The sequence below is a fragment of the Tripterygium wilfordii genome, chromosome 13 (assembly GCF_013401445.1).
Source record: "Tripterygium wilfordii isolate XIE 37 chromosome 13, ASM1340144v1, whole genome shotgun sequence".
Taxonomy (NCBI): domain Eukaryota; kingdom Viridiplantae; phylum Streptophyta; class Magnoliopsida; order Celastrales; family Celastraceae; genus Tripterygium; species Tripterygium wilfordii.
This window is the reverse complement of record NC_052244.1, coordinates 16,413,965-16,435,288: the sequence shown is the minus strand read 5'-3', so window position 1 is coordinate 16,435,288 and position 21,324 is coordinate 16,413,965. Positions and strand designations below refer to the sequence as shown.

At 37.9% G+C, this 21,324-nt stretch overlaps 3 protein-coding genes across 7 annotated transcripts; all 3 read left to right on the top strand.

Annotated features, from left to right (window-relative positions):
- Positions 1-211: 211 nt before the first annotated feature.
- LOC120013085 (cullin-1) lies at positions 212-8,550 on the top strand. Its single transcript, XM_038864731.1, has 20 exons — positions 212-344; positions 1,034-1,177; positions 1,278-1,377; positions 3,196-3,381; positions 3,602-3,649; positions 3,731-3,934; positions 4,064-4,141; positions 4,377-4,466; positions 4,602-4,682; positions 4,794-4,856; positions 5,849-5,884; positions 5,964-6,050; positions 6,123-6,272; positions 6,359-6,414; positions 6,546-6,666; positions 6,827-6,988; positions 7,096-7,239; positions 7,360-7,578; positions 7,668-7,835; positions 7,932-8,550. The coding sequence occupies exons 2-20, from the start codon at positions 1,038-1,040 to the stop codon at positions 8,031-8,033; spliced, it is 2,235 nt and encodes a 744-aa protein (XP_038720659.1). The 5' UTR covers positions 212-344; positions 1,034-1,037; the 3' UTR covers positions 8,034-8,550.
- Positions 8,551-9,236: 686 nt separating this feature from the next.
- On the top strand, positions 9,237-12,002 carry LOC120012396 (pentatricopeptide repeat-containing protein At4g15720). Its single transcript, XM_038863809.1, has one exon. It carries the CDS (start codon positions 9,260-9,262, stop codon positions 11,054-11,056), a length of 1,797 nt encoding a protein of 598 aa, XP_038719737.1. The 5' UTR covers positions 9,237-9,259; the 3' UTR covers positions 11,057-12,002.
- A 628-nt stretch (positions 12,003-12,630) lies between these two features.
- On the top strand, positions 12,631-20,940 carry LOC120013106 (sucrose nonfermenting 4-like protein). Of its 5 annotated transcripts, none has more exons than XM_038864777.1 (14): positions 12,632-12,813; positions 13,235-13,343; positions 13,492-13,579; positions 15,162-15,341; positions 15,584-15,718; positions 15,832-15,891; positions 16,136-16,225; positions 16,729-16,863; positions 17,187-17,331; positions 17,403-17,576; positions 18,339-18,402; positions 18,495-18,564; positions 20,175-20,289; positions 20,459-20,940. In XM_038864777.1, the coding sequence occupies exons 2-14, from the start codon at positions 13,237-13,239 to the stop codon at positions 20,551-20,553; spliced, it is 1,458 nt and encodes a 485-aa protein (XP_038720705.1). In that variant the 5' UTR covers positions 12,632-12,813; positions 13,235-13,236; the 3' UTR covers positions 20,554-20,940. The 5 variants fall into 5 exon arrangements, 4 of the variants coding, with proteins under 4 accessions (XP_038720705.1, XP_038720707.1, XP_038720706.1 ...); XM_038864776.1 differs by having other exon boundaries at positions 12,633-12,813; positions 13,121-13,343; XR_005471358.1 differs by lacking the exon at positions 20,459-20,940 and adding an exon at positions 19,504-20,042 and having other exon boundaries at positions 12,631-13,343.
- The last annotated feature ends 384 nt before the right edge of the window (positions 20,941-21,324 follow it).

The following is a 21,324-nucleotide window of genomic DNA, read 5'->3' as shown; positions in this document are numbered from 1 at the left end:
ATATGGATAACAAATTATACTCCTAAATTATTACCCCCATACCAAACGCATCATTAGTAATAAGAGAGTGAGTACCCAACTCGTATTAGATGTCAAACAAAAGTTACAATGTAAGTGAAAATAAAAAATAAAAAATGAGAATGGTGCACTGGTGATGGAAAAAAGATCTTCAAAAAATAAAATTTAATAAATTGGGGAAAAGGAGCGCAAATGACACGTGTAATTCGATCCGATCCGATCCGCGGACCCGAAAAAAGAACCACATCTCTCAACAAACTCCAGTTTTTCTCTATCCTTCTGTCCGATCTCTCGTCTCCTGGTTTCTGCAATATCCCTTCTTACAGGTATTCTCTCTCATCTTCAATTCTCGTCTCTTTATCTCTATTTTTCGTTTGATATGCTAGATAGGTTTTAGGTTTTTGTGGGTATTTGTTATCGTTTTATCTTCTGATTTCTGTAATCGCATCTCTGGATCTTTTGATTTGTTGCCTTTTCAGCATTAGATTATAGTCTGACTTTTGAGCTGCGATTCGAGCAATCGCTTTGTGGTTGAGACGATTATTGGAATCTTGAGCTCTGTCTGGTTGCCTAGAAACAAAGAAAAGTTTGCGATCTCGGAGCAGCTAGACCGACAAGATTCCTGCAATACGATTTAGGGTTTTTCGTTTTGTTTTCTTCGCGCTAGGGTTTGCTGCTAGTTGATTTTGTTTTTAGGTTTTATATTTGAAGAAAAAGGCCCTTTACGGAGTAGTGTTTAACATTTGCGCTGTTAATTGGATATGTGTTTTTCTGTTTCCATTTTTCTTAGGTCTGCGTGTGTTTCCATCGGATGTTTCCTTTCCTTTTTAATAATTATAAAGTTAATAGGAGTTTAGTCCAATTGTTGAAGTTTGTTTGCCTATATAAAGTCATGGATATAACCTGTTTTGTTTTCTGTGGAGGATGTTCTCTGTTTATTTGGTGGATTCAGGTCCTTTAGAGTAGTGTAACTTGGCAATTGTTTTTACCTCCTGGTTGATCTTATTATGTGCAGATTCATGACGATGAATGAGCGGAAGACGATTGACTTGGAGCAAGGATGGGAGTTCATGCAGAAGGGGATCACCAAGCTGAAGAACATCCTAGAAGGGCTACCCGAGCCACAGTTCAGCTCTGAGGATTACATGATGCTTTACACGTGTGCATTACTTTGTCAAATTATGTTTTCGTGCTTGTTGATATTTAATTATTTACTGCTTGATCTTTGCCTGATTGGACGTCTTTGATCGTGCTAATAGGACCATCTACAACATGTGTACTCAAAAACCTCCACACGATTACTCCCAGCAGTTGTATGACAAGTATCATGATTCTTTTGAGGAGTACATTAGTGCAACTGTAAGTCGTGTTAGATTTGCTGTTTTTCCTTTGTAAATTATGGTGGTCATATTCTTATTGGTGATGTCATATATTTTTCCTTCAATTGACAATAATACGGGTTGTCGTGATACATGTTTGAGTCTGGCCCCCTTTTGAGATGGGTCGTAGATGTATAGGACTAGTAATAACAGTTCATTATTGCTTGGTTTGGTTTCTCATGTATTAACCTAAGGCAATGCTGTCATTGTTCCAATTCTGTTAGGTTGACTTAAAAATTATGAGATTTTCTTGATTGCTTGAAAAATTGGACAATTCTCATATGTAGGCTTATTGTTTGTTAATTGTTATCTGTTTCAGAACAGTTTCTTAACACTTGGAGTTTAATCAATTTTGTGTTTTATGGATAGTCTTGCATAGAGTGTTCTCTTTGTTATAGTAGCCAGCCCAGCATAAAGAGTTAAACTGCTTGGTAGTTCTTCGTGTCTCTAATCACCATTCACCAAGGAAGAATGGACAGCTGAAGTGTTGTCGTCATGCTGTAACTAAAGCTCAAGTAACATTAGCCATGGCCTGTGATATCTCTTTCTTTTTTCTTCTTTTTTTCCATCACCCATGTTCTTGCTGAATTTAGCGTATTAATTTTTGAAAAATGGTATAGTAGGAACTAGATTGCAGAGAACAACTTTAAATTATTTGTCTTCAATCCTTTACTGCTTTTACTCATTTGGTTGTGTTACCAAGGGGTAAGGTTTAAAGAAGTATTTGACTTTAGCTCTCTTGATGATTCCTAAAGACTTTACTACTAGCTGAACTCTTTGGCACATGCAACTGTTAATTTCAAGCTGATGAATAATATCCTTGTTGCTTACCAATTGAAATGGTAAATGTAATATCTGTCAACTGAATTGGTTGTCAGGTTTGTAGCAAACCAAAAAAACCCAAGCGTTTTAAGCCCACAGAAAAATCATTTGGTTGAGACACTAAGGACATGTTAATTTGGAAGTGCTTCTTCCTGTTCAAAAAGATGTGTATCTGACTTATTCGCATCCAAATTATGCCATTGTTATAGTGGAAAAGTGACAGTATGCTTTCAGAAAAAGGAAAAAAAATACAAATAAAGCTGTCATAGATTTTCTTTCTTGTGGAACTTTGAATTTTCCATCATGGAAAATAGTAGCCTCCAAGGTGTCTTATTTTCTATATATATTTCACTTTTTACCTTTCAAGATGGAAAGAAATTGAATCTTAAGCGATGTATATATTCAGGACGACCTCGTAACATTTACTGAAGGCGTGGTATGGGAGGACAAAACCCGTGCACACAAAGAAGTAAATTAAAGATGCAACGTTGGCACACTTTTATGTTAGCTATGCTGATATTTCCTTGGATATTTTATGATATTAAAACATTGCAATTAGAAAGTCTTCTCATCATAATGATTAACCTTCTAAGAATATGTGTAAACAGGGGAGATGCTGCTGCTTTCTTCAACTTGATTAGTAGTTTTAGTGTGAACTTTCCACTTGTGGGCTGATTTCTTTGTGATTGGTCTTCTTTGAACAAAGACTAATGGTTTCCAAGATTTATGTATTTTGCCAAGGGCCTTACTCATTTTCACCTAGGCTGAAAAGGGTTGCATTTCTCTTTCAGTTTTTCGTTTGTCTGTTTATGAAGTCAATAATTAATGTTTTAGGGAATACCTCATGGATATAATTTTTAATGTATTTTACAGATTAACAAAGGATAGATTTTTTTTTAATTATTTTTCTTCTCAAAAGGGGAAAAAACTTCGATACTCTTGTTCGATAATAGAGAGTGGTTGTTGTTTGATTCAGGTGCTGCCATCCCTGAGAGAGAAGCATGATGAATTCATGTTGAGGGAACTTGTTAAGAGATGGTCAAACCATAAAGTTATGGTCAGGTGGCTGTCTCGATTCTTCCACTACCTTGATCGCTACTTTATAGCTCGGAGGTCACTTCCGCCCCTTAACGAAGTTGGACTTATTTGTTTCCGTGAGCAGGTGTGTTGTGTTTGAACCCATTTGTGGTGATGCCTTAAAGTGTTGATCCCTTTTTCGGCTTCTATCTTTATTTATGTTCATTTCATTGCCTTTTATTTGCATAAGAGGTCTCTTCCACTCCTTTATTGATGTCATTTTCTTTGGAACACTGTGTTAAAATTCCTGATATTATGCATAAGTATGTCAGTTGATAGCACAGGCACATTTGCTGTGATCTCAGGTCTATATGGAATTAAATGGAAAAGTGAGGGATGCTGTGATATCTCTGGTAAGTTGTCTGTTTTCACTTCAACTGTGTTCTTTATGCTGTTCAAGACAAGTTTATTTCATAAATAGTGTTTCAAATCAGATTGATCAAGAACGTGAGGGAGAGCAGATTGACCGAGCTTTATTGAAGAATGTTTTGGACATATTTGTTGAAATTGGAATGACGCACATGGATTACTATGAAAATGACTTTGAAGAGGCCATGCTTAAAGATACTGCTGCTTATTATTCCCGGAAAGCATCAAACTGGATTCTGGAAGATTCTTGTCCTGATTATATGTTAAAAGTAAATTTCCTTTGTTCGCTAGTAATTTGTCATAGGCTTTTTTGTTCATACTTTTTTTCCGGCACAAATTAACTCCAATATTCATCTTGCATGATGTTTTATATTATTATGTCTTCCTGTCAATCCCAGGCTGAAGAGTGTCTAAGATGGGAGAAGGATAGAGTTTCTCATTACTTGCATTCAAGCAGTGAGCCCAAGTTACTCGAGGTCTGCGTTTGTTGTTTTGATTTAATCTGTTAATGTATGGTGGGTGAAATTCGTGAATGTAGAATGTTGTGTTAGATCATGTTTAGTGGGGAAAAGGGTTACTGTCTGAATTAAGAATGTTTTTTTGTTGTCTTTTTATTTTATTTTTATTATCCTTTGGGACTGGGGGTTGGAAGGGTTGGTTGGTTGGTGTTGCGTCGTTGCTGTGACTCATTGTCCTCCTTACCCATTGCAGAAGGTTCAACATGAATTGTTGTCTGTATATGCCAGCCAGCTTCTTGAGAAAGAGCATTCTGGATGCCATGCACTGCTTAGAGATGACAAGGTACTTATTCTCATACTAGAACACCTTTTTGCTCTGGTTGTTTGATTATTTCACTAATTGTTGGTGTTCTTCTTTTGGATATTTCTGTGATTTAACAATGATTGCCTTTTTTAAACATTTTTCATGCTGTGCTAGGTGGAAGATTTGTCAAGAATGTTCAGACTTTTCTCTAAAATTCCTAAAGGCCTAGATCCTGTTTCTAGTATATTTAAGCAGGTCAGTAAGCTTCACTTTTGTTTAATATCGAATTCTGAATCTTGTCACCGATATTAACTATATATTTCTCCTCCCTGTCAATAAGATGTTTTGTTTTCTTTTTTGATGCAGCATGTTACTGCTGAAGGTACGGCTTTGGTCAAGCAGGCAGAAGATGCTGCAAGCAACAAGAAGGTTAGAATCTTCTTTTTCTGTCTTTTTCCTGGTAGATAAATTGGACAAGTATGTGCAAGTTTGCAACACTGCTCTTGGTAAGGTTTAGCTTCTCATCTGTTGTGCTGATTTGGGCCCAGATGGAGAGCAAACTTACACCATCTTCTTGGATTTGTCTTAGTCACTTGGTGGAGCAGCAAAATTTTGAATCTTTGTTTTGCCTATTTTTCAAAATTTGCTGCATTTATTAGTTTTTTATTATGTATGTTATATTGGCTGTGGATGGCTAAATTTTATGATGGGTTATGGGTAAGATGGCAGATGATTTGTTTCTGGTATAGCATAGGGTTTTTCGTCACACCTTTTTTTGTTGATATTTTTCAACTATAAGCGTAGTATTTGTCAGTGGATAGTAAACATGGTAGGGATTCATACCTCTACAGATGTGAATGTGGTTGTGGCCCTTTTGGGTTGTAATGTGTTTATTCTCAACTTTCTTTCAATAGAATGTGCTTATTCTAACTTTAAATTACAGGGCTTGGGCTTTATGTAAGTTTTCATCTCAATCTAATTATCAGCTCTTGCTGCGCAGCCTGCGCTCTGTATGCTTGCTTTGTTAGCTGCATGATCTAAGCATACTAATTATCAGCTCTTGCTTCTCACGATGTAAGCTGCACGCTGTATGCTTGCTTATACAAAATCCTTATCTTTCCAAAATAATTGTCTCCTCTGAAGAAGGATGCTTCTTCTCTCTATTACATGTCCCTTATCTTGTAAATTGTATCTTTCGAAGGATAGATATGACATGTACAATTATTGGAAATTGGCTTTGCTGGTGGATGAGCAATAAGGGGTGGGTGGGTTGGGGGGGGGGGGGGTGAACTTTAAGGTCGTCAATTATATTGTGGGTTAAGGAAGCACTGATCTGGTTATGAATGCCGTTGTTGTGACAATTATTCCATGCGTGATGCTAATTTGACTGACTTGACATTGTGTATCTACTCTCTTTGCAGGCAGATAAAAGGGATACAGTTGGTTTGCAGGAGCAGGTAGACTTTGTAACGTTGTGCTTTGATTGTTGACCAACTTGTTCCCTTGGGAAGGGACTGACTTCGCTGTGGTTTTTAGGTTTTTGTCAGGAAGGTGATTGAGCTGCATGACAAATACCTAGCATATGTGAATAATTGTTTCCAGAATCATACCCTCTTCCACAAGGTTTGTTTTTTAAATGGCTAAAGGAGATTACATCCTTGCCCTTTTTCGTGAATGTTTTGTGTTTTTCTCTAGGCGCTCAAGGAAGCATTTGAGGTCTTCTGCAACAAGGGTGTGGCTGGAAGCTCTAGTGCAGAGCTGCTAGCCACTTTTTGTGACAATATTCTTAAGAAAGGTGGGAGTGAGAAACTAAGTGATGAAGCCATTGAAGAAACCCTTGAAAAGGTTGGCTATGCTCTTGTTGCAATTTTCCATCGTGTATTGAGACTTTATATTCAACATGTTGTAACCAAAATTGCTATCAATTGCAGGTAGTAAAGCTGCTCGCTTATATAAGTGACAAAGATTTGTTTGCTGAATTCTACAGGTAAATGCTTCTATTACCCAATGCTCAGATGTTGTAATTCTCTACCTATTATTACCATATGATCAGGAACTGGGGCAATTCTGAGGATAGGAAATACTTGCTGATAAATTAATGATATTAACTGCTGATAGGAAAAAGCTTGCCCGGCGGCTTCTTTTTGATAAGAGTGCTAATGATGACCATGAGAGAAGCATTCTGACAAAGCTGAAGCAGCAATGTGGTGGTCAATTCACCTCAAAAATGGAGGGAATGGTCAGTTGTGTAGTATCATCATATGCAAATTGAGAGTTTTGAATCTTTTAATGGTCATGAGGGAATTCGGGATTTGGTTTATAAAAGTGTTTTTGCAACTATATGGGCAATTGGGGATAGACTTGGAGTCATCTTGAACTTGGTTTTTGGCAACTTCTAGGTTACAGATTTGACACTGGCAAGAGAGAATCAAACCAGCTTTGAGGAGTATTTAAGCAATAATTCACAGGCAAACCCTGGGATCGATTTGACAGTCACTGTTTTGACAACTGGATTTTGGCCTAGTTACAAGTCCTTTGATCTCAATCTTCCAGCAGAGATGGTGAGTTCAGCGGTTTTTAATATGGATAACTTTGTTGCACAATAACTAGAGGTTGCCAGTTAATTTCAAAAAGTTGCCAACATTTATATTTATTGCATCTTCTGTAGGTTAGGTGCGTTGAAGTTTTCAAGGAATTTTATCAGACGAAAACGAAGCACAGAAAGCTCACTTGGATATATTCATTGGGTACTTGTAATCTTATTGGAAAATTTGAACCCAAAACCATGGAGTTAATTGTGACAACTTATCAGGTACTATATTAATGAAACTCGTCTACCTTTGTTTTATATTTTTACAGTTATTTTATTCTGGGAGGTGGTTTTATTGATTGTGTTTCCTTATTGCCTAATTTTGGGCTGTTACGTTTGTAGGCTTCTGCCCTCTTGCTTTTCAATGCTGCGGACAGGTTGAGTTATTCAGAAATCATGACTCAGTTAAACTTGACCGATGATGATGTTGTTAGATTGCTACATTCTCTCTCATGTGCAAAATATAAAATTCTTAACAAAGAGCCAAATACAAAAACAATCTCTCCTACCGACTACTTTGAGTTCAACTCCAAGTTTACTGACAAAATGAGGAGGATTAAGGTAATAGGATAACCTCCCTGCCTTCTTTGCTTATGACTTAAATTTAGTCTTCCTTCCGAACTGTTATATCATGCTTTTTCAACATCCAGATTCCTCTCCCTCCTGTGGATGAAAAGAAGAAAGTAATTGAAGATGTTGACAAGGACAGACGATATGCCATTGACGCCTCAATTGTGCGCATCATGAAATCTCGCAAAGTTTTGGGTCACCAACAGTTGGTCATGGAATGTGTTGAACAGTTAGGTCGCATGTTCAAGGTTCGTATGACAGCTCCTTGTGTATCCTTGGTATCTATCTTCTTTCTTGTCCTTAGCTAAAACTCAGTAGTATTAATTGAAATGTTAATTTCACAGCCTGATTTTAAGGCAATTAAAAAGCGGATTGAAGATCTGATTACTCGAGATTATCTTGAACGAGACAAAGATAACCCCAACTTGTTCAGATATTTGGCATGATGTGCCCTTGTTATTCAGCCTGAAGGAATGGTGAGTAGTGCTCTGCGAATTTCACATCAGAAGTGTCGGTGCTTGGTGAAAGTAGAACAAACATGTGTAAAGGCTACTGCTGTATGAATCCTCTTTGTTGACTGTTTAGAAGGAACTGGAGGATACCTGTAAATTTAACGGGGAGGTTTGAAGCATCAACACGGGCATCCTCTTCGTCGTTTTGAAGCCAGCCCATCTCATGACATTTAGTACTTTTTGTCAATTTGTGCCTCTTCCAAGCCCACTGAAAAACCGAAGGAAAATGTATTTTAGTCCTGCCCAGGTTGCATTTTGATAGTCTTAACTATCAGGTGAATTGTATATCATGTAATGCAAGCGTCAAATGCTATGGATTTGTCCATATATTTTATGTGATTATGAAACTTATTCTCGACACATGGATCGAATTAAGTGAGCTAGTGTGATATAAGATGCTAATGATGCTTGATCGAATTAAATGAGCTGGTGTGATATAATTGGATGCTAATGATGCTTTTAGTAGGAAGGCGTTTGTCACGTTCAGGTTCTTTGGTGGACATGAAATTAGATTCTTTTTAACATTTTCCGTTAGACCTGAACAATATTTCGAAGAGAATTGTGCCGAGTTTTATTGGAATGGATTTCTTCTTCGAATGTTGCCTATGGCAGAGTGGTGTTTGACTTGGAGGCTTTGTTGGCAATGAATCTCTTGCTTCTTGTGATGAACAAAGTTCTCCGAGTGGATGTAGTGTTCAGTTCTGGGAAGGTGGGTGCAACTTTCAACTTTCAAAAATACAGTGACCAACAGAAAAGAAAGGTCGTGCGTGCTCTAGTATTTAAGTAAGTCCGATTCTGGTATGGATGAATTTGTTAATTCGTTAATGCGGTCAATATAAAAACTTCTACACAGTAGGCAGACAGGTTTCTTAGTAAAAGAATTGTAGCCCCAAGTCATGGGCCTCGTGACCTTGGGTTGCTTGGTCATAACTGGACTTCCAATTTGGATATTCTGATCCTAACTTATTGGGCTTGGCCATATTACTCCATCATTGATTCATTGTCCTAGTCCTCGACAGGCCCTTGACCTACTTTTAAATGGACTTAAAGCTCCAAAACTATTCTGGGCCTGGGTAGTATACTTTATCATGGGCTTCTGCATCCGCGGCTCCAAAACGAACTAGTGACTCGCGAGAGACGAGGGAGCCGTTGAAACAGACATGCACATTTGCCACCGTCAGGTCGCATCTTTCCCGCCAAACCAAACTGTCAAGATGACAAACACCAGAACCTATTTCATTCAGAAGCTCCGAGACTGCAAGGTCCTCATCTCTGCAGCTTCAACTCATTGCTTGATGATAAAATACGGATTATTTAGTGATACTTTCAGTATCAATCACCTGATAAACTGCTATGTAAGGCTCCGAAGAGCTGACCATGCACACCGGCTGTTCGAAGAAATGCCTGAGCCAAATGTAGTGTCGTTTACTTCTCTCATGGCTGGATATGTCGACACGGGTAAGCCCCAAATCAGTATTTTTCTTTTAAGAGAAATGCTTGAGAATTCGGTTATGCCAAATGACTTTACTTTTGCTACGGTGATTAATGCTTGTTCATCTCTTTCTGATATTAAGATGGGCAAGAAAGTGCATGCCCTTGTTGAGATTATGGGGTTTCGGTGTAATCTTGTGGTTTTTTCGTCACTTGTTGATATGTATGGGAAGTGCAATGTTGTTGATGAAGCTCGGCGAGTTTTTGATTTGATGGGTTTCAGAAATATAGTTTCTTGGACTGCAATGATTGTAGCTTATGCACAAAATGCAAGAGGCCACGAGGCACTTGAAGTTTTTAGAGAATTCAGTGGACTGATGCTGGAAAGTCCAAATCATTTTATGTTGGCTAGTGTGATAAATGCTTGTGCAAGCTTGGGTCGGCTAGTGTATGGGAAAGTTACTCATGGAGCAGTGATTCGTCTTGGGCATGAATCAAATGATGTTGTTGCAAGTGCACTGGTCGACATGTATGCCAAATGTGGGTGTGTTAGTTCTTCAGACAAGGTCTTTAGGAGAATCCAAAATCCCTCTGTAATCCCTTATACTTCGATGATCGTTGGTGCTGCAAAGTATGGACGTGGAGATTTATCACTCAAACTCTTCATAGAGATGATAGATGGGGGAATAAAGCCTAATGATGTCACTTTTCTTGGAGTTTTACATGCTTGTAGCCATTCTGGACTTGTCAAAGAAGGCATTGAGCACCTTGAATCCATGTATCCAGAACACGGGATATTGCCCGATGCAAAGCATTATACATGTGTCGTTGATATGCTTGGCCGAAGTGGCCGTCTCGATGAAGCCTACCAGTTAGCAAAATCTGTGCAGGTAGAAACTGAGGCAGGGGCTCTGTTGTGGGGTACTCTTCTTTCAGCAAGTAGGCTTCATGGAAGGGTTGATATTGCAGTCGAAGCTAGCAAATGGCTAGTTGATTCTAATCAGCAAGTAGCAGGTGCTTATGTTACATTGTCTAACACTTATGCACTGACTGGGGAATGGGAGAACGTCCACAATGTTAGGTCCAAAATGAAGCACACAGGAGTCATCAAGGAACCTGGATGTAGCTGGATTGAAATAAGAGATTCAACTCACGTTTTCTATGCTGGAGATGTATCGTGTGAGAGACAAGACGAGGTGGTGAGCTTGTTGAAGGAGTTGGAGAGGAGAATGAAAGAAAGAGGATATAAAGGTGGAAGTACTGGATTGGTGTTTGTTGATGTGGAAGAGGAGGCCAAGGAGGAAATAGTAAATCTGCACAGTGAGAGACTTGCCTTGGCTTTTGGGTTAATATGCATACCAAAGGGAGTTACTATTAGAATAATGAAGAATTTGAGAATGTGTGCTGATTGTCATCTTGCTTTCAAGCTGATCAGTGAGATTGTGGCAAGGGATTTTGTTGTGAGAGATGTCAATAGATTTCATCATTTTGAAAGTGGGTCTTGCAGTTGCAAGGATTTTTGGTGATCAGTATTCAATTCATACGGACCCTTTCTTTATCTTGTCTTCCTTTTGAGTCAGAATCCAGCCAATTAAGTCCATACACTGCCACCATCATTGTGCCATATCTCACAAAATTCCAAGACTTCATAGGTTCAAAATTATCTGCCACAGGGTGCAGTAATGTCTGTACTGGATCTCCATCTGCAAAACTGGGTGAGCACCTCCTTGATAATTGGTGGTAGTCCGGCGGTGGACCTAGGCTGAGAACGGAAGTGCTGAGCAAGGGAGAGTTCAGAGTAGTAGCAAAGTTCAGAGGAGCGTGACGATACTCAGAATTGGATGATTTTCTCTGCACCCCCAAAGTCTATTTATAGGGACCAGTTGGGTGGCGGCTCAGGTTGAGGAAAGTCTTCCTCGAATCTCAGGGTCAGCCAAACGTCAGAGGCCCGGTAATTCTGCTGAGTGCTGAAGACTCAAATCTTTCAGCTGGTGAGTGCAAAGTTTGTTCGAGGTAGTGGGCTTGACGCTGGGCTAAACCTTTGGGCCTACTGAGCCCATTGAATCTCTTGGACCCATTGATACATGAGTTTGATGGTATCTTGGATCCATCTTTGTTGGTCTAGGTGTCTCTTGGATGTAGATTTATGCCTTGGACTACAGTAACCTAATTGGGTCTGTGCAGCCCTTTGACCCATGAGAGCTTAAGTTGGTGATTGTTTGAACCGTGGGCTGGATTCGGGCCTGATACCAAATTTGGCCCTTACAAGTATCAACATAATTACGAACGAATTGTCAAAAAATGAAGATAGTCAAGTTTCGATGAACGAGATTCGTGATTCGAAATAAAAGAGAGATTGAAAAGAGAGTGAGTCAGAATCTTGGAGAGGGAGGAAGGGGGGAGAGAGAGAGGTGTGAGGTAGATAGAGAAGAGAGAGACATGAGGTAGGGAGAGAGAAATGAGAGATACTTGAGGTAGGACGTGAGATGAAGTGTTTTATGATTATGTTATATGTAAGAGCATTTTGTTCAACAGAAAGTCAGGGATCTATTGTTTATTCATTTAAGTAGTGGACATAATGGTGTATCATCTAGCTGAGGGATATGTTGGTAAATCTCCCAAATTATATTCACTTTTTAATAGAGGTGTAAATGGTCGATTACGGTTAGGTTTTGACATGATTTAACCGATCAATCAGTCGATTATCGACTGTTATTTCAGTCGATTCCTTTTTTTATGATTTTTTAATATCTCTACTTTAAAAAAATATTTTAAAATAATGAAAACAAAAATGGCAAATATTTTAAAATAATATTCGCAAAATGTATACAAAAGTTACATTTTTTTTTTAATATTTTTTATCGAAAATTATTTTTGAGGAGTGTTTATGTCCAATCACATAATTCAAAAACTTTTGATTGGTTGGTCCATCCTTGTCGCCACTCAGCACCCGCACGTGCTATAGTTTGTTTCAACCAATCGTATGACGCATTTTCACATTTAAAGAAAAATATAATATATAGTTTCTTACAGTTTTACTGGTATAATCACCGTTACTATATGATCACGTGTCCTTTTCTTACTTTTTTTTTTTAAAAAATTATTGTTTTCAACATTTCCTTCAAAGCTTTGAGAAAAATATTTGATTCGATTCGTATCGCATTCATCGTTTCGATCTTCACAAATTCATATTTTTTCTTATAATCCTCTTAGTTGATATTAGGGTTTCCAGTTGTCTGCCCTGAACTCATTCTCTATCGCTTCCTCTGACATTGTTTTCGAGGTTAGGGTTTTCATGTCCGTACGGTTCTAGATATAGCAGTCATATTGGTGTATAAGTTTAGGAGCTGCCCTAACTAGTTTCTGAACAGTGGTGATTGATTTTTTTGTTGTTCTAATTTTTTTTGTTGATTTTTATTTTTTGATTTTTAGCTGGTGAGTTACATGATGTTTTAATGAGAAGTAAGGTCTGTGAAGTTATTTCACCTTGAATTGAGATATTGAAATTGATATTTTTTTTTGGATCCAATCCAAGAAGTTTTATTATTATTATTTTTATTTTTTGAAAACCTTGTTGGGTTGATTTATAGGCTTGAGCTTTTGTGTACTGTATAATGATAAGGAGGTGACAGTGTAGAAAGGTCGTTGCTTGGAGGGTATTTCTGGATATGTTTTTTGATCTGGGGTCTGCAAGTTTGCATCAGGTATGGATTCTGCACGGGAAGCTGGTGGTGGGGTAGCAGGCCCAGTGCTAATGCGATTTGTGTGGCCTTATGGGGGAAAGAATGTATTTCTCAGTGGTTCTTTCAATAGGTGAGGCTCACAGTTTTGCGGTCTCAAATATGAAGCTGGTAGAATTCTTTATAGTTTTTTTAGATAATTAATAACTTACTTCTTGGGCTTTGGATTTAGTTGATTGGTATTAATAAATGGAAGTGCTTATGTATATGAGTATATGAAGGTGGTCCGAGATTGTCCCAATGTCTCCTGTGGAAGGTTGCCCTGCTGTATTTCAGGCCATTTGCAGCGTTACTCCTGGTTACCACCAGGTCAGTTGGTGGGTTTCCGCATTAAAAGATGTTATGTGATCGATGGATAGCGGCAATATCTTGCCATATATGGTGTAATTATACAAGATATGGATGCACATTATCTCACTGCGAATTTATTACTCAAGCATGGTGATTCACCTTCTGTTGCTTTTTAGGGTATCTGCAATAAAAGAAGTTACGATGATGTGAGACTATGGAGTATGTAGCAAGTTGTTGACCCCAAAAATTGATTAGCCGATTATGTAATCTGGCTTTAACTTTTGCTGTTAGAGTAAGAATTTTAGAATGTCATTCAGCATTTTAAATTTGACAATGTACTATAGAGGCTATGGAACCATTAATGTTTCTGTGGAATAATGTATATTGAGATAGGATATCCTACCGTCGCAGGTTGGGTAAAGAATGTTATTGGTGTTCTGATAGACGTTACTTTGACTTTGGTTAGTAGAATCACACAGTTCGCTTGTTTTTGGACTGATGGATACTTTCTCTTAGTTATTGGAGATCTCCCACACTGAATGAAAATTTAGTCGTACTAACCAAACACTTGAATGGGATCAGATTGCCTTACAATGATCTGATCCGATTACCTTTAATGGGATTCCTTGTTCCCATTGCTATACCTAGGGATCAAATGTGGCCTTGAGTTTTAGGAAGGTTCTAAAAATTGTGGTCATTAGTCTTAGCAATTGAAAGTTTACAACGTCTTACAAAGGCGATTAATCTAAAACCACGCTCTTAGATGCTATCCAAACGCTAGAATGGGATCAGATCTCCTTACAATAATCTGATTACTTTTAGTGGGATTCCTTGTTTTCATCGATAGACCTATGGACCAATGTGACCTTGAGTTTTAGGAAGGTTCCTGAAAGTGTAATAATTAGTCTTAGCAATTGAAAGTTTACGTTGTCTTGCAATGTTGATAAATTTTAACACTACGCTCTTAGATGTTTTGCTTTTATGGTTGCCAATATTTTTTATTGCACTAGGGGCAAAGAGATCCCAGTTATGAAGAAAATCATTTTATAATAACTAAGCAAGTGCTGATACCTATGACTATCTCAACTATGCCTACCGGATGACAGCAAAACTAAAAGCATAAAATATTAGAGTAGTGACAGCCATTGTGGAGATCTTGGATTAATTTTGCATATCAATATGTTCCTTTTTGCTGTCAATGCAAATCATCATCATCATCATCTCCAAAGCCTTAAACCCAAACAATTAAGTGTCGGTAATGCACCACATGGATTGTGTGTGGTTATATTTTCTTTTGGATTCACTTTGCAGGGTTTGACAAAGTATGACTGTTCCCAATATAACATAACACTCCTTTCTCCAGGCTTTGGACTGGTGGAATTCGTCGTCATTATGAATGTGCAAATTTAGTCTAGATGATAATTAATGAATTCCATAGATGTTCAGTCTTGGTTATCTTGTACATACCTAATTAAGGGATAAAAAATTTGGGTTCAAAGGTAATTTATTGACGACTTCTCCCGTTCAAAGGCGATGCTTCAGTGTTTGAAAGCTTATTTTGGAAGGATCATGTGCTTATGTAGCCTTATTTAACATGCAGTTCAAATTCCATGTTGATGGGGAGTGGCGACATGATGAGCGCCAATCTTGCATGATTAGCGAATATGGAATGGCAAACACTGTCCTTGTTGCTGTGGATCCTAATTACAGTCCCACAATAACCTCAGAGATGCCTACTGGATCAAATATGGATTGGGATAATGAGGATTTCCGGCGCATGGTAAGGCACTAACTGATGCCATCAGTATGGTGTGTTATGATATCTTTTTTTGCATTTGATTTAGGGAGTTTTAGCATTGCCTTTTTTTTTCAGGGACTGAGTGAAGTAATTATGCTGCTGATTTCAATATTCAGTTATTTACTCTTTATCATTGGACATGTTTTGTTAGTGGAAATTGCCTAACAATTTTGGTAATAGCTTCTCAGTTGTGAGTTTCGTCGGGAACCTGATTTGCCATGCAGGTCCGTATGTCAGATGGTATGTTAACTGGGGCAGTGCCAAGTATATCAGTGTCTGAGTTACAGGTCTCCCGTCACCGAGTATCTGTGTTTTTGTCTACACATACCGTATATGAGTTACTACCTGAGTCAGGCAAGGTTTGGATGCTCTACTGATGGCTTCCCAATATAAGATTCAATTCTAGTCGCCTATTTAACCTTAATCTCCTCAAATAGCTCTTCCTTTTCCTGATCAAAACTTTTGCTTACAGGTCATTGTGTTGGACATCAATTTACCTGTAAAGCAAGCGTTTCATACTTTGCATGAGCAGGTATTTGTTATGTTTTCTCCAAGGTTGTAGTCTGTTCGAATTCTTGTGGGCCGAAATTACTTGGAGAAGAGCACTCTTTGTTTGATTGGGCTGGATGGGTGGCTATTTTCATCTCTTCCTTGAGAGATACTTTTTGTTTGGAAATCCATATAGGATTTCACTTTTAATTATAACTGAATCCTTATTGATGTTCCTTTATAGTTACCTGTTACTAATAAATAGCTTGGACACACATTATTTCCAGGGTGTTTCTATGGCTCCTCTGTGGGATGAGGGCACTGGCCAATTTGTTGGAGTTCTCAGTGCATCAGATTTTATATTAATTTTAAGAGAGGTAAGTTCATCTACGGTTAAGAACGTTTCTCAACTTGTGAGTTGTACATTTGCATGCTTGTTGCAATTTTTTTTTGAGGTCATGGATGTCTTTTTGTCTTAGATTTCATGTATATTAGGGGATGCTTATCTTTCATGTCAATGGATTGTATATTGGGTTAGAAAAAAATACCTTTGATGTGTTGACTATCATTTATGTCATTTTTTATTTTTATGATTGTTTTTGGTTTATTGGTAACTTTATTTCTGTTTTTGTTTTCCAACTTAAGAGAGTTTCCAGTTTATCAATTTTAAAGACATTTTAAAAATTACCTAGAGTTGCTGTGGTCGATGGTTTTCGTGATATTAAGATGGTTCCTGGTTGAAATGCTTGTGGAAATTTTCTTTGTCAGCATGGTGGGATTGATTTTATAAACAAAATTTGTTTGGTTAATATCAGTATTTCTACCTCATGCAATCAATATTGTGTCTGTGTACTTATATTCAGTAACCTTGTACATGCAGCTTGAGACTCATGGGTCAAATTTGACTGAGGAAGAACTTGATACACACACCATATCTGCTTGGAAAGAGGGAAAAGCGTATTTGAATAGGCAAATTGATGGGCATGGCAGACCGTTTTCAAGACATCTTATTCATGTGAGTAATTTATGAGCCATGCTGGCATGTGAATGATTTTTCTGATTCTTCTAAAATTGGAGTTTATTTGGGCTTATAACATTGAGAAACATTTGTCTGTCTGTGTGTGTGTGTAATCGCTGATGTGTTTCATAGTCAAATTATGTAATTCAACTTGGAATATTTACAGGTTCTTCCCTTTTTTTGTAAGCTTATTACTTTATTTTGTACTGGTGCAAGTTATTGTGGGCAGTATCCTAATGGTAAATTTTCTGTATGATCTGCCTAGAAGGGTTAAGCATAGATTCTTGCTCCTTTGACCTAAGTGTTCGTTGATGCTGTAGGCTGGGCCATATGACAATTTGAAAGATGTTGCTTTGAAAATATTGCAAAATGAGGTGGCTACTGTCCCCATCATCAATTCTTCTTCAGAAGATGGTTCACTTCCCCAGCTACTACATCTCGCTTCACTACCTGGCATATTAAAATGTAAGACTTTTAATAACTGTGCTAAATAAGAATATATGATTTGCTTCTGACTGATTTATGTTAATTTCCAGGTATTTGCAGGTACTTTAGAAACTGTACTGGCACTCTGCCTGTAATTCAATTGCCGATTTGTGCGATTCCTGTGGGTACATGGGTTCCAAGAATCGGAGAATCTCATAGACGGCCATTAGCTACGTTGAAACCTAGCGCTTCTCTTAGTTCAGCTTTAAATTTGTTAATTCAAGGTAGGCTTTTAGATTTTGTGTATAGATATGCTTTGACAAATGGAGTTTTTATTTTGTGTCAAGTGTGTGTGACAATGTGTGGATGAGCTCACTGCAGTCTGGAATTTTGATTCAATAGCTTTAGCTGCCTTCTTAACTCCATACTAAAACACTGCATGATAAGATTGAAGTTTAAGCAACAAAGTCATTACTCAATATGATTGAGGGGAAAAAAGACTAGTTTTTATGGGAAATATGGATTTTATGATGAAGTCTCATGTAGATCCATGCAATAAACCTGACTTTTCGAAAATGAAAACCATGTAGAAAAGCAGGATTTTTTTTTCCTTTTGCATTCCAACTGTCATTCTGCAGCCGTCTAGTGAAAGTTTGTTGAAACCTGAAACACGCTCAACCCAAAATTGGCTCATAGATTGGAATAGATTGAAGGTGAAAAATATTCAGAAATGATTTTGGCTTTTGTTGGTGTTAGTATGATGAGAATCCTGGTAATAGATTTTTTTTCTTAGGTGATGTAGAGAGCCTATCACGAATTAGAACTACATTTTTTAGTACAGTCTGATTTTTTTTCTTGGTTGAAAGTTGATTGTGGTTTTGTATTAAAATTCCTGCCTCTCATTTACTTTTTTGTACCTAGTTGAGACACCTAGTTACCTTACATTTATGTATTATTTAGAAAATAAGAGCTCAGTATTATAGTCAAACCATATTTTTCTCCTTCTTTTTTTTTAATCTATCTGGTTCTGTCTTTTGCATTTGCAGCTCAAGTAAGCTCTATACCTATAGTTGATGAAAATGACTCCTTGTTGGATATATATTGTCGAACGTAAGTTTTGTCTTTGCTTCTTGTGCGTGTCTAATAAGAAGAGCTACTCTTCCATGATTGTTAATGGCAATTTTGCATTACCTTATTCACAGTGATATAACAGCTTTGGCGAAAGATAAAGTTTACACACATATTAATCTTAATGAAATGACTATTCATCAGGTGAGTGCTGGATATCTTGTTCTGGTTTTGCATGTATGTCTTTTGGATTGGCTACCTCATAGATGGTTCGATTTTTCATTATCTTTTTGAGGAAGTGAAACTACTACAAGGTTGAGCCACACTGGACCCACTCTTGCAGAGTAAACCCCCGACACTAGCAGTCACCCACAAGTGAACCAGTAGGAAAGATGGATATATTTTATCGATGCCTTATATTTGTTTAATTTAGTCGGGCATTGAATATTTGCAAAGGTTTTTACTGGGTTTGAAAATAATTTGTATGGTTGAGGGGTTGGTTAAGGAGTTGGGTTGGCAAATGACATTCCATTCGTTTTGAAGTATGTTTAGGGACTAGAAATGGAGCTTATTTAATTTCCTTGGGAAGGTATTTGGAAGCCAGAAGGTCATAAGCAAGTGGAATATTTTCTTTAGGGGGCCATGTGGTGAGGTATTCTTTCTATATACAACTTGCAAAGGAGACGCATCATTATGGCCAATTGATGTTTCCTTTGTAAGGTTGAAGAAGAAACACCAAATCACCTCCTTTCTTGTTTGTGGACAAGAAAGCTTTGGGAGCTAACCACTTTGTCTCGTGGGTTGCAAGTGCCATGATAAAGTAAGGAGTAAAGGGGAATTACATTCATGGAGGAATGGTTTGGATTGGTGGCATACTTCCATCCCTGTAGTCATTTATTGGTGTGATTGGAGGGAGAGGAGGAGTAAGAGGGCCTTTAAAGCGGTTGAACCATCCATGACCACTGTTTATAATGATTGGCGTAATCTTTTTTGTACTTGGCTGAGCGACCGAGCTGTAGGGGATGGCAATGCTGTTTTAAACATGATTGACTCTGTTTGTTATAGAGCTTTTGAATATCAGCTTTGTAAATGATCGACACCCCCTTGGTGCCTCGTAATGCATTCTTCTTTTTACTTTCACAGGAAAAAGATGGAGATCTCATTTGAAGGGTATGGTGTGGAGGAGTTCAGTGCTTTGGAAGTTTGTAGGGAAAGGTGTTAAGAGAGACTTAAAAAGGAAATATATGGTGGGTAGGAGGTGTGCTGGATTTCGCCTGCATGAGTCTGTCAATGAACTGATGAGAGAAGTGTGTTTTCTAGTAGGCTTGCGAGACTAGTATCATTTGGTGAAATGATAGAGTAGTTCTAGTTAGAAAAACAGGGGTTCTGATGGCTTAACAATTGGCGATAACAAGATTGTTTTTGTTTTTCGTTTTTCGTTTGACTTTCCTTAGAGGATGTTTGGTGGGTGGGGGGCTGTGCATAAGGTGTTTCAGACCCCTGCTCTGAGGACAAGATGGTGAGGAGCCAATCACTGAAGCAGTGGTGGTCCTCATGGTGTACTAATTGTGCCAAAAGGTTGAAGAAGTGTACAAATTTATTGGCAAAATTTGAATTTGATAAATTCATACTTGATGGCCTAAATGGTGCAAGCTCAACATTTAAAGTGCACGCACTTGGTGGTACTAAGAAATGCTGGCTCTTCCATTTCTTATTATTTTTACTTGAAATTGCTTTGGTAGAAAATCACACATGAATCCACATTCATCCAATAACTCAGTCTCTTTCTACCTCCATTTTGTGATGTTTCCTAGGCACTTCAACTGGGACAAGATTCACATACTCTTTACGAACTGAGAAACCAAAGGTGTCAAATGTGCTTGCGCTCTGATTCGCTTCATAAAGTGATGGAGCGATTGGCGAGTCCAGGTATTCAGTTTGCTCCTTTTTTTTTTTTTTTTTTGCTTTGTCATGTGCAACTCTTAACCATGGATGAGAACAGAGTTTTATCTGGCTGTTGCCTTTGTAATATGGAACAACTTTTTGAGCTCTATATGTGAACACCTCTTCTCATCAGGCTTCTGAACTGCATTTTCAGGTGTCAGACGGCTTGTAATAGTGGAGGCTGGCAGTAAACGCGTTGAAGGCATTGTTACATTGACTGACATTTTCAAGTTTTTGCTCAGTCAGTAGACAGCAATGAAGAGGTCTTAATGAAAGGGGTATGTGCTGCAGTTTTCGGACGCCCAATGGTGGCATCTCTCACCCTTTTACTTCACAGAGATGCCAGTACCTCTTCATGGTGACAAGACATCATATCCTCTTTGAGACCTAGCATTGGATTGCCTCTTGCTATGGCACTTGATTCCTTAGTGTTGTAAGGAAGAGGGATGTAATTTTAGAGGATTGGGAAAAAAAAAATTGTTGATATAATAAACATTGTAGCTCCTGATGTAGATTGGTAAGTTATTGGTAGCCATATGATACTTGGAAGTGGAAATTTGAGATTGGGGAAGTTGACAATTAAAGCCATTATCGGGCTCCCATGCTTAATTAAATTTGTGATTGGTCTTCTTATCATTTGGTTTTTCTGTTCCCTTGTTGCAATTTAGGATTACATTTTTTTGCGGAGGAACATGGAATCTGAGGGTACGATCTTTTTTTGGCTAGAATTCGTTATAATTTCCTCCCAAAATCATGTTATATAATGTTTTTTTTTTCATGAATCGTATTTCATAATCTCATATTAGTGGTCAAGATTTAAGATCTAGATTTTAGGATTTAGGGTTTATGACTTTTTCCCCACCCGAATTTTCCATCCAATTCGAAGAAAGGGGCAGAATCTGGACACTCCCATCCAATTGGAAGGACTGAGCGATGATGAAAGAAAAACTCTCAAGAGTCAAATTTGCTCCTCTCCCTTTCCTCCTTCGCGTTCCCAATCCAAGTACCCTCCTCTTCTCT

What these genes read in the sequence shown, in the direction of transcription:
- LOC120012396 (XM_038863809.1), top strand. Translation starts at nt 9,260, where the DNA reads ATGCACATTTGCCACCGTCAGGTCGCATCTTTCCCGCCAAACCAAACT.
- LOC120013085 (XM_038864731.1), top strand. Translation starts at nt 1,038, where the DNA reads ATGACGATGAATGAGCGGAAGACGATTGACTTGGAGCAAGGATGGGAG. An exon ending in CCTCAAAAATGGAGGGAATG is followed by an intron (nt 6,667 to 6,826) that starts GTCAGTTGTGTA and finishes GGCAACTTCTAG; the next exon opens with GTTACAGATTTGACACTGGC. An exon ending in TAATTGTGACAACTTATCAG is followed by an intron (nt 7,240 to 7,359) that starts GTACTATATTAA and finishes TTACGTTTGTAG; the next exon opens with GCTTCTGCCCTCTTGCTTTT.
- LOC120013106 (XM_038864777.1), top strand. Translation starts at nt 13,237, where the DNA reads ATGGATTCTGCACGGGAAGCTGGTGGTGGGGTAGCAGGCCCAGTGCTA. An exon ending in TTATATTAATTTTAAGAGAG is followed by an intron (nt 16,226 to 16,728) that starts GTAAGTTCATCT and finishes TTGTACATGCAG; the next exon opens with CTTGAGACTCATGGGTCAAA. An exon ending in GGAGCGATTGGCGAGTCCAG is followed by an intron (nt 20,290 to 20,458) that starts GTATTCAGTTTG and finishes CTGCATTTTCAG; the next exon opens with GTGTCAGACGGCTTGTAATA.